The 16,511-nt window shown below is 32.7% G+C and overlaps 1 protein-coding gene across 6 annotated transcripts in view; it reads right to left on the reverse strand.

Moving 5' to 3' along the window:
- Window positions 1–16,511, reverse strand: part of LOC124357290 (DNA N6-methyl adenine demethylase-like) — a 127,487-nt gene that overhangs the window by 27,398 nt on the left and 83,578 nt on the right. For 5 of the 6 annotated variants that reach the window (XM_046808942.1, XM_046808944.1, XM_046808941.1 and 2 more), the window contains 8 exons: window positions 9,555–9,702; window positions 7,876–8,007; window positions 7,591–7,760; window positions 7,291–7,481; window positions 4,298–5,910; window positions 3,541–3,828; window positions 985–1,451; window positions 41–420 (listed from right to left, as the gene is read on the reverse strand). In XM_046808942.1, the coding sequence (XP_046664898.1) occupies window positions 41–420; window positions 985–1,451; window positions 3,541–3,828; window positions 4,298–5,910; window positions 7,291–7,481; window positions 7,591–7,760; window positions 7,876–8,007; window positions 9,555–9,702 (3,389 nt within the window). The remainder of the gene's footprint in view (window positions 1–40; window positions 421–984; window positions 1,452–3,540; window positions 3,829–4,297; window positions 5,911–7,290; window positions 7,482–7,590; window positions 7,761–7,875; window positions 8,008–9,554; window positions 9,703–16,511) is intronic. The other variant, XM_046808943.1, reaches the window with a different exon arrangement.

Here is a 16,511-nt window from a genome sequence, read left to right on the forward strand (position 1 = left end):
TAAACGCAACCTCTTAATATAAAAATTGGTGTCCACCAACCTTTCCAAATGTTCTTTGAAATCCTTTGAAGATGATTCTTCAGGCTTTTCTGGGAATTCTGTTTTGATTGGTGTAGATGGATCAGATAATGGTTCCTTTTTCCAGTCCTTGTCGCCTTCCTCACCCTCTTTCTCAATCAAGATCTCGTCAAGAGTCTGCAAACCTCTGCAGCAATCCTTGAGGTGGTCAGCAGTAGGAGGCTCTGTCCCACCCTTTCGGCAACACCACGCTCCTGTCTGCTGGCCTCTCCACTGTGGTCCCCCAGCACCATCAAATACGAACCTGGCCGGTTCCCGCTTCACTTCTCCATTCTTCTCATCCACTCTCTCCACAAGCTCATGTAGGCGTGGATCAGTCCCGAATGGAATCCTTAGATAGTTCTGGAAACAAGACAAGAATAGTTACATTAAATAACATTGTTTTATTGTTGAAAATGCTTTAATAATTGCACAGTTAATTTTACTGTACTCATTAAAAAATATTCTTAGAATAAATTAATTTCAATAAAACATATTTTGAAAGATAACTGAGAATACAGAAGATTAACAACAAGGTCTAAAATATAAAATCTCTGATGGCAAAAGGGCCATGAAGAAGACAGTTGTCCAAGAGAGAGACTTACATTAAGAGCCAGCTTTACTGGCAGATAGATATCTTCTTTATGTTAGTTCTATAAAAAAATGTAATCTTTTAACTATTTACAACATTAGTTTCTTTCGTAGACCTGTGGGCGATATCTTCCCAATTTGAATTTAAAAGAGTAACCTCGTCTGGGACAAAATTGTAACCCATTTATAGATTAATTTATGGTATTTTGAGATATAATTAAAAATATAAATTGAACAAATAAGCTAAGCTATTAAGTGCTCGGTTCGGCTCTACAAAAGTACTAATCTCAATGATACCACGTGAAATTACAAAATACAGATGAAATTTATTCTTACCGGTTTTATTTTAATTGAAACCGGTTGTTGTTCGGTTAGTCCTGTGTGCCGCCATGGGAATCCTGCTTCTCCCCTATATGCTGGATGATGAGGATCTATCCCCCATGCGTACAAGTCCTGCTCCTTCTTCCCAGAACAAGGATGTGTGTTATTCTGTCCATTCCAGGTGTACCTCCCATAGGCATCTCGAGCAGGTTTTTGGTCTACAGTATGCTCAACCCATCTGTTATCATCTTTGAAGCTCACCATTGATTTCTGAAATGACTTCCTCTCTACTATTGCATCAACTTTCTCCTCCTTACACCTGAAACTCTGTGGTAAGTGCCACGAGGATTTAACTGTTGTTTGTTTCTGTGAAGAATTTTGGCCTTTATTAAGATGTTGTGAAGCATTATTGAGTGATGCTGCAAAATTCATAAAGTTTTCCATCGCCGAAAATCTAACTTCTGGTTCTTTCTTTGGACTCTCTGTAAAAGACCTTCAATTAATTAATTATACCAATAAATATAAATATAACAATTTTGGTTCAAAATGCATTACAACAGTTATATGAATATCAAATACAACATTTTTAATGTCACCATTAAAAATTCAAAATTTTAGATAAAACTGTAAAACTATGATCTACAAAACTTACTAATGGTATACAACAATTCTGGTTAAATGACTTAAAGCTCACAATTAAACAACTGAACATTTATTGAATTGCAATTTGTGTGTAAGTGTATAGTAATAAATTAAATTGTTAACTAATACATTTTTTATCATATGAAACAGCTTTGATTTAAAACTCTAATATTAAACCATGACACCCTCACCATTTTTGTTACTATTGTGTAACAAGGTCAATCTCTGATAGAAAGAAAAATTCTTAATTTATGCTTACTGAGAGAGCTGACTCCAGTAAAAGATCTTGAGTTTTTTCCCAAAAGAACAATGTTAACCCTACAATTGGCAGTCGCCTGATTATCAGTCGATATTAATGTTTCTGTAGTGGCAGTCACCTGAAAATCAGTCGATTTGACACGTGCCCGTTTGACATCTGTTATAATCAATACACGAACTAAACTGCAATGATTCATATACCACTGGAATCAGAAATAGTTGCTGATTTGATCGATGTATTTTGTTTTGTTTTGTATGCCATGATTTAAGTATGACATATTGAAAACGAGAGTTGTTTGTAAACAGTCGGCCATTGTTGTTGTATTGTTACCCGGTCGCGTTATTCTTGTCCATCTAAAACAGTAATAAATGAAATAAGTGTTTTTATGTAATAAGTGTGTTTATTTATGCGTATAAATTCTCGTATATTGTGTTTTATCAGTTTATTTTGTCATGTTATGAAGAAATATATGTGAAAAAATATATTAGTGAGATTTTGTGTTCTAGGCTATGTGCAGTGTTGTGATAGTTTTAGTTAGCTTTAGGATCATTTTCATATGCGATGATCATGATATAAAGCTTCTTTATTTATTTTTATAGGCTTACTTTTAATGTATTTTATGAATTTTTCGAGTAATAATTAAGGTTTTGATGAATTTTTGTAACACAGTCGTATCCATAGCAACGAATTTAGCCGTATTGTACTATCTTCAGATTAGAGTATTTCATAATTTATTGTTTTTCATTAAAAAAAGTGTAGTAAACTATACATTTTCTAAAACTAAAAAATGTTCAACATTTTGGGTATTTTGGAAATATATTTTTTCACACAATATGTCTTTTATAGGTGCACCCCCACCACTTTTACATTCCTTTTTTATTTTTTGAAAACAAACTTAGTAAAAAAAAGTGATAAATTTCTTATATTTTTGGGTTTTTATTTCCATGAATAAAAAGTAAATTCTCTTGTGAAAACAGTGATATATAATACATATAGGTTTATAATCAAATTATATTAAAAAAAAAAAATAAAAACCAATACTACTGCAAAACACCTCAAAATGGCCTGTCACTTGAGGAAATTTCAACTGCCAGCTCGAGGGTTAAACCTTATGTAGTTTTACACCCTCATTTTAAACATAGCGTATGGGAGATGTCTCATTATAAATATATAATTAATACACATCCAAATGCTTTTTAGTCTATACGTCTTTAATATTTAAACAATGAAGTACAACAAAGTTTTATATTTTTTTCTGAATAACCTATAAAAATATTGAAAAAAAAACTAAAAACGATTTGGATGCATATAAATTATATCTTTAAAATGAGTCTTTCCTAATGCTACTGTCATAAAAATAAGGTCATAAAAGTGCATGAGGTTTAACACTGTTCTTTTGGGGCTACAATCAAGATAATAACCAGTACAGCCATCTCTTAACTGCAATTGGATTATATTTTACTTATTAATGAAATAAAACTAAACTCCTTAATAGTGTCCACAAATTTTAAATGTAGTGCTTGTACATCATTACACATAAAAAACTCAATAGTAAGAACTTTTTTAATAAGTTTTATATAAATTACAAAAACACTGCTTCGTTGTGGAAAAAAACAACAGCTATTAATTAAAGTCAGCATACAGAAACGATAAAGTTAACGATTACTCACCAAAGTCCCAAACGCCACCACCCTCAGTAGCTAAGCTCCGAGGATGGTGGCCTTGCGCTAAAAAATTCCCAGCCATAGAATTTGATTTATCTAACTGCAAATGTTGCATATTTGGCTTCACATCAGTTTCCCCAAACTGAACCTGAGCACTTGAAGTCTTTACTTCTGTGTTGTACTGAGTTTGGGAACTCTGAGTTGAAGTCTTGGTCTCGCCAGCAGAGCTGACTGGTGTCGGAGTTCGGTAACGGACACTGCTTTGACTGTCTTGATTAGGACTCAGCATCAGACCTAAAAAATATGTACTTAAGCTATTGATGTGTGATTATAAAAAGAATGATAAAAAATGTAATGTTAAAGTTACTTTTGAAGAGTTGTTATAAAATTTAATTATTCTCAAAAGTATAAATTTTGCTGGCATTATTATTTATTTAACTAATAGTACTTTAAATAATTTAAACAGATAAAAATATAGCTTTCATTTCAAATGACGACTTCTCGGGATGTGAAGCAATAATTTACGTTACTATAAAACAAAAATACTCTTTTTTCATCTTTAAAGTAATGATCAAATTAGTATTTTATAAATGTTTATTTGCAGTTAAGGTCAACTGTTGTTAACAAATATTATTATTTTATATAAATGGTTTTCATTGATTAATAAAAAGTTTAACCAATTGTATACAATGCCAATAGAAATTAAATTTTATGTTTTTCAATAGTTAGTATAACTTCATTAGCTAGCAATCATTGAACTTACCTTCAGACGAATTCCTTCTTTGACTAGGTCGAGGGCTCATGTCTGGTGTAGATTGTCTACTTCTTTGACCATGTTGTTGAGGAGACATTTGAATTTGTGATTGTTGCAGTTGTTGATTATTGTGTTGTTGTTGAAGCTGATGATGGTGTAACTGCTGTATATGCATATTTTGCTGTTGTGATTGTTGATGTTGAGTTTGCTGATGGTGTTGAGTTTGCTGATGATGTTGAGATTGCTGATGATTTTGAAGCAAATGCTGATTTTGTTGGTGCTGCATTTGATGAACTGGGGACTGTTGTTGATGATGAACTGGTGATGGTGTTTGTGGTTTAACTTGTTTTCCATGTTGGTTTTGATTTTGAAGTTGCTGTAGATGTTGTTGATGTATCAGTTGCTGATGTTGTTGCATTTGGTGTAAATGCTGTTGGTGGATTTGTTGCTGCTGGTGTACTTTTTGGTTCTGATGGTTATTTGGAATTTGTTGGTAATTTTGAGAATGCTGAACTTGCATCTGTTGTTTCAATGTATGTTGTTGATAACTTGGAACATGTTTTTGTTGAGGACTAAGACTATGTACTGGACTGGGTAATTGATTTTGTCTAGCAGCATGTTGTTTTTGATTATGTTGCTGCTGCTGCTGAGCTTGTTGCTGTTGCTGAGCTTGTTGCTGTTGTTGAGCTTGTTGCATCTGCTGAGCTTGTTGTTGCTGAGCTTGTTGTTGCTGAGCTTGTTGTTGCTGAGCTTGTTGTTGTTGCTGAGCTTGGTGCTGCTGCTGAGCTTGGTGCTGCTGCTGAGCTTGTTGCTGTTGAAGTTGTTGTTGTTGCTGAAGATGTTGCTGCTGAAGTTGCTGTTGTAGATGTTGCTGCTGTTGATGGTGATGAAGTTGTTGCTGATGAATTTGTTGCTGCTGAAGTTGTTGTTGGAGTTGATTGTGTTGTTCTTGATGTTGGATATGATGCTGCTGTTGTTGCTGAATTTGTTGTTGAATTTGATGTTCTTGTTGAACTTGTTGAATCTGATGTTGCTGTTCTCGTTGAATTTGATGTTGGTGATCTTGTTGAATTTGATGTTGCTGTTCCTGTTGAATCTGATGTTGGATCTGATGTCCTTGTTGAATTTTGTGTTGATGGTGTTGTTGAATATGATACTGATTTGTAGTTTGCGCTTCACTTTGTTGATTATGTTGCTGGTGGTGATAGTTTATCTGATGCTGCTGCTCGTTTGATAACTGCCCTTGTTGAGATGGTTGGTTATAGTTTTGTTGGTTCTGACTTTGCTGTTTATTTAGGATCATTGTTTTTAGTCTATTGTTCAAATGTGCTCTTTCTTGTTGATACCCAGATGGTGTTTCTTGTCTACTTGTATTATCAGGCTCTTTTTCTTCTTGTTTGACATTTAAAAGTCTATCATTTTCTTTCCATAAAGTTGAATTTGACTGATTTTCATTTTCACTCCAAGTAGATTGTTCAATTTTTACTGAGTGCCTGTCATTATTCCAGCTCTGACCATCAAATTCTTGATGGCCTTTTGTTTCTTCCCAATTTTGATTTAAGATGTTGAGTTTATTTGACTCCCCAATTCTGTTAACAGAATTAATGTCTTGGCCTGGATACCTGAAACATTAATTCAAATATTTCAATCTCCCAAATTATTTCTGGCAGGTATTTTGGGCCATTTTTAGAATTAAAGAAGTTGAATGCAATGTAATATTCAATATGTTTGATATTTAACTGATTTTAGAATTGATATTTTAAATATTATTCATTATTTTCAACAATGTTAAATTTATATTTATTTTTTTATTGAATGAATACAAATATGAGCAAATTGCTTAACTAAAAGATCCAAAGAAGTGTGAGCAAACTAGAATGAAATTACGTTTAAGTAATAGACAAACCAATTACCAAAATATAGATTAATTTTTAAACAAATTTTATGATCTGATGAAAATTATCACCTTGGTGTATGTGATTGTCAATAACAACATGCATAAATTGTACGAGAAATGCAGGAAGTCCATTACTGGGTTTTAGTCATTGTTTTATGGTAATGGTGGTAAGCTTTTATTTTTTTGTGGAAACTTTACCAAATTCTATGTTAAAATTGTTTGGTAATTTCTCTGACAAATAACAATTTCTGAGCAAAAACTGCTTTTTGGTGAGTTGCAACTACACAGAGGCTGTTCTAATTTATATACACTGAGATTATTATTGTTGTGCTGGTTATATTATTCAGATTACACATAATTCAAGTTTATCTCATTAGTAATGGATTTCTGTAACATTTCATACAACAAAAAACTACAAAGAGTAAGTCTAAGCCTAAGCATAACTGTTCGGTGATGTGTATATTTCGTAAATAGGTCCAGACAGTAAATTTTATTGTCGTTGATTTTTAATTTGATGTACAGTTCAATAAGCCATTGTTATAGTAATGATTTGTTTATGGTTTTTTTTACTATCATACTGATATAATATTCAATTTTGAAGTTAAAAGGAATCCCAAGTAGTTTATGTACGCTTAACTATGTTTCAAGTAGCCTACTTTGTTGAAAAGAGCACACAAACTAATCCAATTCTACAGTTTACCAATGGAACTATTTTATTGAATCAAATACATTGAATATATAGTACAATATACATTTTTATTTTCAAGTGACATTTCCTGCCATGAACTTAATTATGTAAGTATTTAAAACATGACTAATACTTTTGATGGTTACTTCCTTACAGTTTTGAATTAAAAGGAAATAAAGTACGTAAAAAACCTGAACAATAATATATATTTTTACTTCATTTTAATAATGAGAAAAAAATAATGAATACAATTTTTTCGCATCACTTAACTTTCTAAAACAATGGTACGAGGTTCTTCCTTGAAAAAACAAGAGTTTATTTTAATTTATAGATTTATAGTGACATATACATGGAACAAATAGACCCCAAAAAGGTTAATGTGATATTTGGGTACCATCAGCATTGGGACATACGTACCCACTAGAGTTGTGTGAACTCTGTTGCTGGGGAGGTTGTTGAGGTGGGTATCCAGGCATCGCGTTTCCCGCACCGCTGCTGGGAGTGGTGGGGGTTGGTGTCTTGCAGCCAACGCTCTCTGGGTTGTCTAGATGTACTGACGAGCAGCGGCTGTTGGGGGTTGTGGATGGTGGAGGTGCCATGTTCACGTCCTAATAAAAAATAACATTATTGAAAAACAAGATTATAATTGAGATTGAATAATTGTCATAAAATATGATAACATCAGAGTTGAGTGCTTTAGTAACTGTAATAACCTACCGTAGAATGACTATAGGTGCCGTTGATATATTCTGCTGGCCGTGGTGAGGCATCCATGTAGTCTACCCCATTCAGAGGTCCATTCCTTGCCGGAGCAAGGTTGCCATTAACAACAGGTGCATAGTTCCCATTGGCCTGAACAAAAGCACCTTGCTGTGGCTGCTGGTAACCTGGTACAAGTAATATACAGTATAATTGTTTAGTGTTTTATTTCATACATGGCAATGATTTCATTACAAAATTATGGTTTAAGATATTTCTGGAATGATTAAAAGATATCCTGACCTGGTGTGGGAACAGGCTGGTGGTAAGTAGCCACACTGTACTGGGGGTGGTGGTAGCGTAGGTCCTCCAGCTGATGAGGGGGTATCTGCTGGATAAATTGGCCCTGAGGCGTCCACCCTCCAGGAGCTGCTGCTGTAACAGTTGTGGTAATCACTAAGTGTTGACAAATCTAAACTTGAAAAACATGATTCTCAGTTGAAACACCAATTGTAAACTTAAACAGGCCATTTATTACATTATATGCAAAAAGCTAGGTAGGTTACTGTGTTTCATATAATAGTGAATACAATTTGTTCTTTATTGATTTTACAATATAGAGACAACCATTCCCTCTTTGAAAATCCTGTACTTGTTTGTAATCTGAAAGGTTTTTGGTATTACTTAAAGCCAGTAAAACGCTTTGTACACCCTGTTTCTTACTTTTAAAAATGGTCAGAGTATGTATTTTTTAATTAGTTTCAGCTCAGAATCCCATATGTTTAAAATTTAAAGTTTATATCTTGCCAGGTAAAAACTTATCTTTAATATCAGTGAGTGGGTCAGTTCAAATTTGAGCTCTAAAATAGTTCCTTAACCTTTTCAGATCCAAACGATGAATGTTTTATGTTGTTCCAGGAGTAACATTTTTAAATGAAAATGGTTTTAAGAAGTAAGAAAAACAATTAGAAACTTTTGAATTATTCCAAAATTATGGATATTTTTAAGATTAGATAAAAATAAATTTTCATGTAAAAGGCCTAAAAACATGGAAAGATACTAAATGCTACATTACATTCAGCACAATTGTACTTTGTGTGTTTTTCTCATTGTTTCATGAGTTTCTGTCTTGTAAGATATGATGGATGGACATTACTTGTTTGATTTCTAGCAGTGGGTTGGCACCACTAGTGAATAATAAAATTCACTCACACTATTTAATATTTTACACACTTCTTTCATTAATGTGCCAATATTAAACTTCACGGGAGATGATTGCCCTACAAAAATTGTGTTACTACTCCATCTACTAGAAATGTAAGCAATGTAACTCCCACAGTAAAGGACTGAACTGTCTGGTTTTAAGAATTAAGTGAATTATGAACCATCTCTAGTACTAATTTTCTTACCTGCCAAGTTAGTAGGCTTATTCCTTATTTCGTTATCTTTGACTCATTCAATAAAAAAAATATTTGTGTAAAACCACTCAGTGATATTGTGGACCGTCCTTACATCTTTTTACCATTTTTTAATTGATGTCCCCACAGACACCATTTGGAATTTAAACGCACTTACACTACAAAGTCTTAATTTCTAACATATAAAAAAACAACAAATTATGTAGTAAAGAGCTGAAACAAGAAAATGAGAACCCTTCGTTAATACGTTTTCTTGTAGATAAGTTTGTTCATAAAAGGCTACAAAACTTCAAATAGCATATAATTCATTTTTTTTTAAACTTATTTTTATGTGAATCATAAAGTATAAAGGATACTAAAAGAACATACGTGTTTGTCTGAATTTTGATGGATTTCAAAATTATTTTATTTTATTTCAAAATTATTATATCTGAATTAAATACTATATTTTGGATCTTAAAACTGTATTTTCTGTACCAAGACTATACCATAATATAATGTAGAGTTTTTATTGATGCAACTTGATTTTGAAAGATGAATTACTTTGATCTGTAACTGACTGACCGATGGGAGTGTTGGGGTCTGGTGGTGCTGGAGTTTGATGCCACACAGCATTGGGGAAGCGGTGCTCTCGTATTGGAGGAGCAAAAGCAGCCGGGTCCACCATGTTAGGACCTTGTACACTGCCGTAGAATGGCATCACAGAACCAGGCTGAAAACCACACAAATAGTTACTGGAGTATGTTACTAATAACTTAAACACAGATTTAATCAGTTAGAACTATTCGAATTTAATAACTAGTGAAGAGAATTTTTTTAAATTTAATAATTATCTAATGATTTATAAAGGATTGAGAAGTTCAAATTTGTTATAATTTTTGAATTTAGCTTATTTGTTTATTTTGTGAATTTTTTCGTATATGAAATCTTTATGAAAAAATTGCAAGAAGAACAGCACAAACACAGATAAGACCCAAACATTTTCTCGTAATATTCAAAACTAACACAAAACAAGACATAAAAACCAATTAAAAAAGACATTTTTCGTTTCATTTCACAGACACAAATATGTGAAGAAATGTATAAATAATTATATTAGGGAGGTTTGTGGCATTTATTTCCATAAACATGATTGATTTGTGATAAACATATTAAAAGTGAAGGTCGCATATTTCTTAATAAAACTAAATAAATATACATGTCTTTTCAAATTTTCTGGACATGTATTAGTTCTTCAAATTATAATCAAATATATTAGTACTGTTAGTATTTTTAGCCTGGCGTCTACAATAAAAAATAAGTATCTGACTAAGCTCTCAGACAAGTAACTAACATAAAAAATCTCAAAATATATCAATTCCCTGGGCAGTTATATTTGATAAAAATAAAACAGAATTGAAACATGAGGTATTTTGTTTGGTAAAAACAGTGCCTGATAAAAACAAAAACATTGCTGGAGAATATCTAGCTGAAATTATGCAATAGTCGATTACCATGTTATAATTTAAAAAGTAACAAAACGTGGCATTTTTACTATCAACCAGTGAGTATATTATTACTCCCCTCTTCTTCACCTGTATACACACAAAATGCTGTCTTTGTCTAAAATAGTTCAAAAAACGTATCTTGCAAATATATATCCTGCAGTGTTATGTTAAGTTTAACACAATCAAAACATTGTGTCTAATTTGTTCCAGTTCTTTACACCATCTAAATTAATTATCATGAACAACACAATGATGTTACTGCTAAAAAAAATTAGATGGTGTTTATACCCTAGGAATGAATATTTCTGTAATGAATGACGAAAGCATTTAAAACTAAAACGTTATTAATTTAATTATAACTAACAGTTACAGTTCATAATTAATTAATTTTAAAATAAGTATTATAGCCAAAAGTTATAGAATTGTCGTACAAAGACTAAAGGAGTCAAAACACGACTCGAGGGATTCCAAACACTGAATGGAACAATTATGGAATACTTGCTTAATGAGGGGCTCGTGGATGGAGAGACTCAGGAAAGGTGGAATATTTTGGGTGGTTACTTCACCGGGATCGATGTGGGGTTGGGGGGAGCGGCGGAGTAGAGACCATGGCACAGGGCGACACCAGCCACGGGCAGATACGGGCACTGTCGTGCACTTAACTGTGCCATGCTCAACTTCTTCAAAATTAATTTGTTTGAATTATTTAATAAATGTATACGGACATACACATAATTAACACTTAGTAATTATGTTATTGTTATATCAAATGCTATTAATAGTTAACATTAACCTTTATGAAGCAGCAAACTATGTATATCACATAAATTCACTAATATTATTGTAAAGAGTAGATTTAAAATTTAGTTTTTACAGTTAATAGTTTTTTTCCAAATTTCCTTAATCAATTTTTTTAACAAAAGGAGAAGCCGATCTCCTATTATGCCTTATTCTGCCCGTCCTCATGGGCCACTGGCCTGTGCGAGGATCTTATCAAACAGAATAAGGGGGAGAGTCGATACAGTACTAGGTCATTGATACTGATCAAAAGTGCAAATGATCACAGACAGGATTCGAACCTGCGCTATCTCAAACTCAGACTCAAAGTCCAATGTCTAGACCACTCAGCCATCGGCACTCCCAACATTTTTGTTACTAAAGAAGTATTGTTGACTACGTTTTTTTTTCAGAGAACACAAACCGAAAACTATGAACATTAGTTAAATAAGATAAAATGCAGTAGTTGAGGAATGTCTTAAATAAAACTTAACCAAGGGGAAGATTATGCATCTCATCTATTCTCAATTGCACCCCGCTAGGTAAGTCAGTTCTCGGTTTTCGACGCGATAAAATGTTTCTGCAGAACTGGCCATTTTCAGTACCTTCATCTCATTGGCTGACACTTACATGAAATTATTATTTACATTTATGACAGTTGCCACGAAGTGTGTCAAACTAATGATCTATAAATATGTTCTATAAAAAATTATTATTTGGATCTTCACCAATAAGAGTGACTAATCCGTTTTTTATAATTGTATCGATTTCCTGGAATTGTGTTTTATATTAAATTAATGGCTCTCGCTCGCTCTCAGGACATTTCGTCATAAACAACGAACAGCAATCAAAATCATGTCATACAATCATAGTAAATGATTTCACAAATAACTTGTTAATAGACAGTACATCCCGCTTCGTTAAAATTATTGTGTAGTCCAACGTTGTTTTATATCGGTAAAATTACATTGTTATAGGCTCATATTTATTTATATAGGCTGAGAAGTTTGGACTGAACAGTGATCATCGTTGTAGCCTGCACTTATCTAAGCGAAGGATATACGACGGATGGCGAAGACAATGCACCTTTCCGTAACATTTTGGCCCCAATTTTCTTTTGGGCAGTGTTTGCAAGACGTGCCGAGCTTTTATTGATCAAACATTGGAAGGAGGAGAGGGCTCAAAACTCGCGGGCTCCATGAATCAGCGCCGGTCGGTGTAGAAATAAGCTCCAGGTATGAGAGAGGGAAACATTACGGCAGGCGCAGGTATATAAGGCGATAATTCGTGAAACACGATATCCTGTAGGTGCTGAAAAAGACGCCTTCCGATACTATTCAAGATGATAATTTCAACGTTGAAAAACACGTTCATTAGTACTTCTTATTTTTTTACTTCATCACACCTTGTTCGCAGTGTTAACCAAGGCTTCACGAAAGTACACTTGTAGGAGGAGAATGTGTTAAAGCGTTCACTGTTTCCAGAACAGAACGTGCGTCGAGGATGTAAACAAGGCCTGAACCGTGTCGAGCGAGACGATCATCCTCACGTTCTCCGACGAGCTCTCAAACTGTACAACGCATTATTCTAACAATTGGTCTCTGCTACACTTCAGAAGACCAGTGATTTTTCCGCAAGTGATTCTTACAAAACAAATTTTTCCAAAATCGGACCTTTTATTTCGTTTATCAGAGTAGCCTATTTATAAAATGACAAAATTGACGCATTATCTTGTAATTTGAAGTTGAAAATACTTGTCATTGTTAATAAATGTTAAATTTATCTCTCAACTATGTACTTCATAAATATTTAATGAAATTTCACTAATAACCGAAACCTATATCCATGAGTGTACCTTGAAATATGCAAGAAGTCTATATAGTCAGCATGCTTGGAAAACGTAAAAAATGTTGTACTCTGTCAAAGTAAATTTTGAATATAATTACAAGGACAAAACAAAATTTCAAAAGATCTACATTGTGATCAAACTCAAAATCTTTCAACTCAAGAGATCCTCAGAGAAAAAAATGAGGAACCTACAGTTCTTCTGGTCATGCAAACAGCATCTAGACATACAGAAGGTAAAGTAGTTGGTGATAGTGTCACATAGCAGCGGTATGTCATACAATTTGCTAACTATATGCCACAATCATCTAGAGTCGATTTTTAATAGAACAAGCACTAATAGATATCAAGTACTCAAAATAGTTATGGAGTTTTTTCCCATTATGAGAACTCTCATCAATCACAAATAACCTCTAAATATTGGAGACTAGCTTGTCGAAAGTCTACTACCGAAAATGTTTTTAATTTAATAAACGTTAACAAGCACACGTTGAATTTTTTTGGATTAATTATTAAGGTACAGTTTGGTTATTGTGGTAGAATGATAACTCTGATACTCCAGTTAAGAAAACCTAATTATGTCACAATAATATAGATTAAAAAAGTGTTGTTTTGTAGGTATTCTGAATTTTGAACAAAATATTAAATAACATTGTTAATTAAAAAATGTAAAATAAAATTTACTCGGTTGCTAAACAGCTTACGTTTTATTGCCTTCAAACACAAAATCCGAAAAAGAAATTAATTTCGAAGTCACAAAATGTTTTACATAAATATAATTCACCCTTTAAAATCTAATTGACTATATTTTTTTAATTAAGCGTTAATTAAGTCGATTATAATTTTACAGTGTCATTTTGGCTTTCAAAAGGATTATACGTGCATATGACTAAAGTACTACATCCCTTAACACATGTAAATGTGTACTTGTTTGAAAGAAGGAGTAACGTCCTTGACATTGACACCAGTTGTACAGAAAGGGTATAAGGTAGGTCGGTACAATAACTCGTACAGCGAGCGAGCGACAAGCATTGATCCCTCCCCAGCCCCTACAACGCGCGCGATACACTCATGCAGGGCTGATATGCGGTCAGTATTTACCACAGTGCAGGTGCACTTCGGGCCGCAATAAGCCTTGCAAGTCGTTACACGTTGTATTTCCGACTGATAAAGTTAACACACTTCAGAATTAATGAGTTTGTGTTACTAATTTGTATACTCATACTAACTGTATCGATTGGTTTTGTGACTAGAAAGATTGAAAAATAAAATTCAGGCTCGTTCAGTTTGCCGCCAGCACAACCGTGATGTTCAGATTGATTGATGGCTCTATTGACAACGGCACGTTATGATAACACGTAGCGGCATGATGTTTAGCGACGTATATTGTACGTTTAATACATATTAAACCAAACCATATTTTAATATGTGGTCTTCTATCCATCTTGGCGGAAACAGAGAAGTGTACTGCTCTGTCTATTCTCTATTAATCTCACAACTTGCTGAAAGACACATCGAAAGTGATTCTAATATCACAACTTAAAATAAAAGTATTCTATAATATATTGAAAATAAGCAGGAATTTTACAAGTTTTGTGTGAAACCTACGATTGATTAACAACACTAAACCTTATTTCAACACTATCAACACGTTAAGATTATCGCATTTCACTAAAACGTGTTTACTTCTTCATTTCAGACCACTGTAAACCGGAATCTGTAAAATCCGGATTGTTGTCTGATACAATGCTGTGGACAGGCAGAACAAATCCGATTTGAACTTAGTTTCAAATTTTCTTTAACGGCCATCATTTTAACATTTATTTTGAAACATTTTGAAATGTTGGTCAATTTGTCTTTGTCTTTGTTTATTTTATTTTGTTGGTAATATGTATACGATCTTTGTATCACTATTGAATATACGGCTTGGCATATTAAAAAAGCAAATATGCTACTCGAGTTCCACCAGTTCACTCATCGTTTTTCGATATAAATATAAATATGGCTCTGTACATATGGTATGAGAAGAGTTTTAAAAAGACATTTTTAGATTATTTATTAGATTATTTATTACAACGATAAGCTTAGTTAAATTATAGTTGTGGCATCTACTCCACATTTAGAACGCCTCCTATAGAACGTGACCTATACAACATTACAATTTTGACCTGCCAGAGTCAAACAGAATTTTGAATTTTGCAGAGTTTTGAATTTCTAGAGGAATTTTTGATTGATAGCCTCCAATCCAATGTCATCATTGTAATATGAACTAAACAATATGTAAAAATATATGCTTCTACCTTCCTGGACAGTTTTTAAAACAGTTTGAATAATAATTCAAAGTAATTCCTGTTACTTAAATTTGTAGACATCTCATATTATTTATTATAAATTTGTTTAGTCAAAATAATGAACTCTGTGGTACTTGTTTCATATAAGATATCACGTCGCTCAAGATTTTCCTTTTACATAAGTCCGTATATTTTAATATCAGATAAGGTTATCAGATTACTCGGTATTTTCTTAGCGTTTCAAGTACTTGGTGTATAACACATTTTTTAATTGTCCAAATTGGCCATACGTTCGTTTTTAGATTTCAAGTAATGCTTCTAATTAACTTTACTACGGACTCTAACTTTTTGCCAAGGAACACATTCCTAAACTGAATGTTTGCTGTATGGATTATATGCGTTCTTAATAAGTTTTTTTCATTAATCATGCCAATATTATACCTTGTCTAAAAATAAAACTCCAATTATCGAGTGGCGTATGTATTAATAATTATTGGTTGTGTTGAATCTCAACATAAAATATAATACATTTTTAAAATGTATCCATAAGAATTGTATGCAATAACTACAACATTCGTATGTATTTTCAAAATGAAGTATCACCACTAGTACTGGTAATTCAATGCTAATTGTGTGTTAAATTTATATAGATTTCGTTGGTAAGCCTTGTCTGAGCTACCGACGTAAAAACTGGTGATTTTGGTCCCTTCTATCATCACTCATCATGTATATAATAAGCTAATTTACTCAAGTAAATATTAGCATCTGTTATTTACAACTCCAAATAAAAAAATCCAACAAATGTTTAAATTGTAACAACTAAATCTAAACAAATTGCTAAACATTTAAAACTATAACGATAATAATAAAAGTGCGTTTAATCTTATCGCGTTTAGTTTCGAAACTGAATATAACTGACACGTATATTCACGTTTCACTACAAGTAACTAGGCGTTAAAAATTTCATAAATATTAACTTTACAACAGAAAATATATTATTACTAATAAAATAAAAATAATTTTAAAAGATTGCTTGAATTTCGTTTTAACTACTTCGTAGAGGCTGTATTGTTTGTATACAAGAACAAAAATAATTTCAATTAGAGTTTGTGTTTTCTGAA

The sequence above is a fragment of the Homalodisca vitripennis genome, chromosome 3, assembly GCF_021130785.1.
Source record: "Homalodisca vitripennis isolate AUS2020 chromosome 3, UT_GWSS_2.1, whole genome shotgun sequence".
Classification (NCBI taxonomy): domain Eukaryota; kingdom Metazoa; phylum Arthropoda; class Insecta; order Hemiptera; family Cicadellidae; genus Homalodisca; species Homalodisca vitripennis.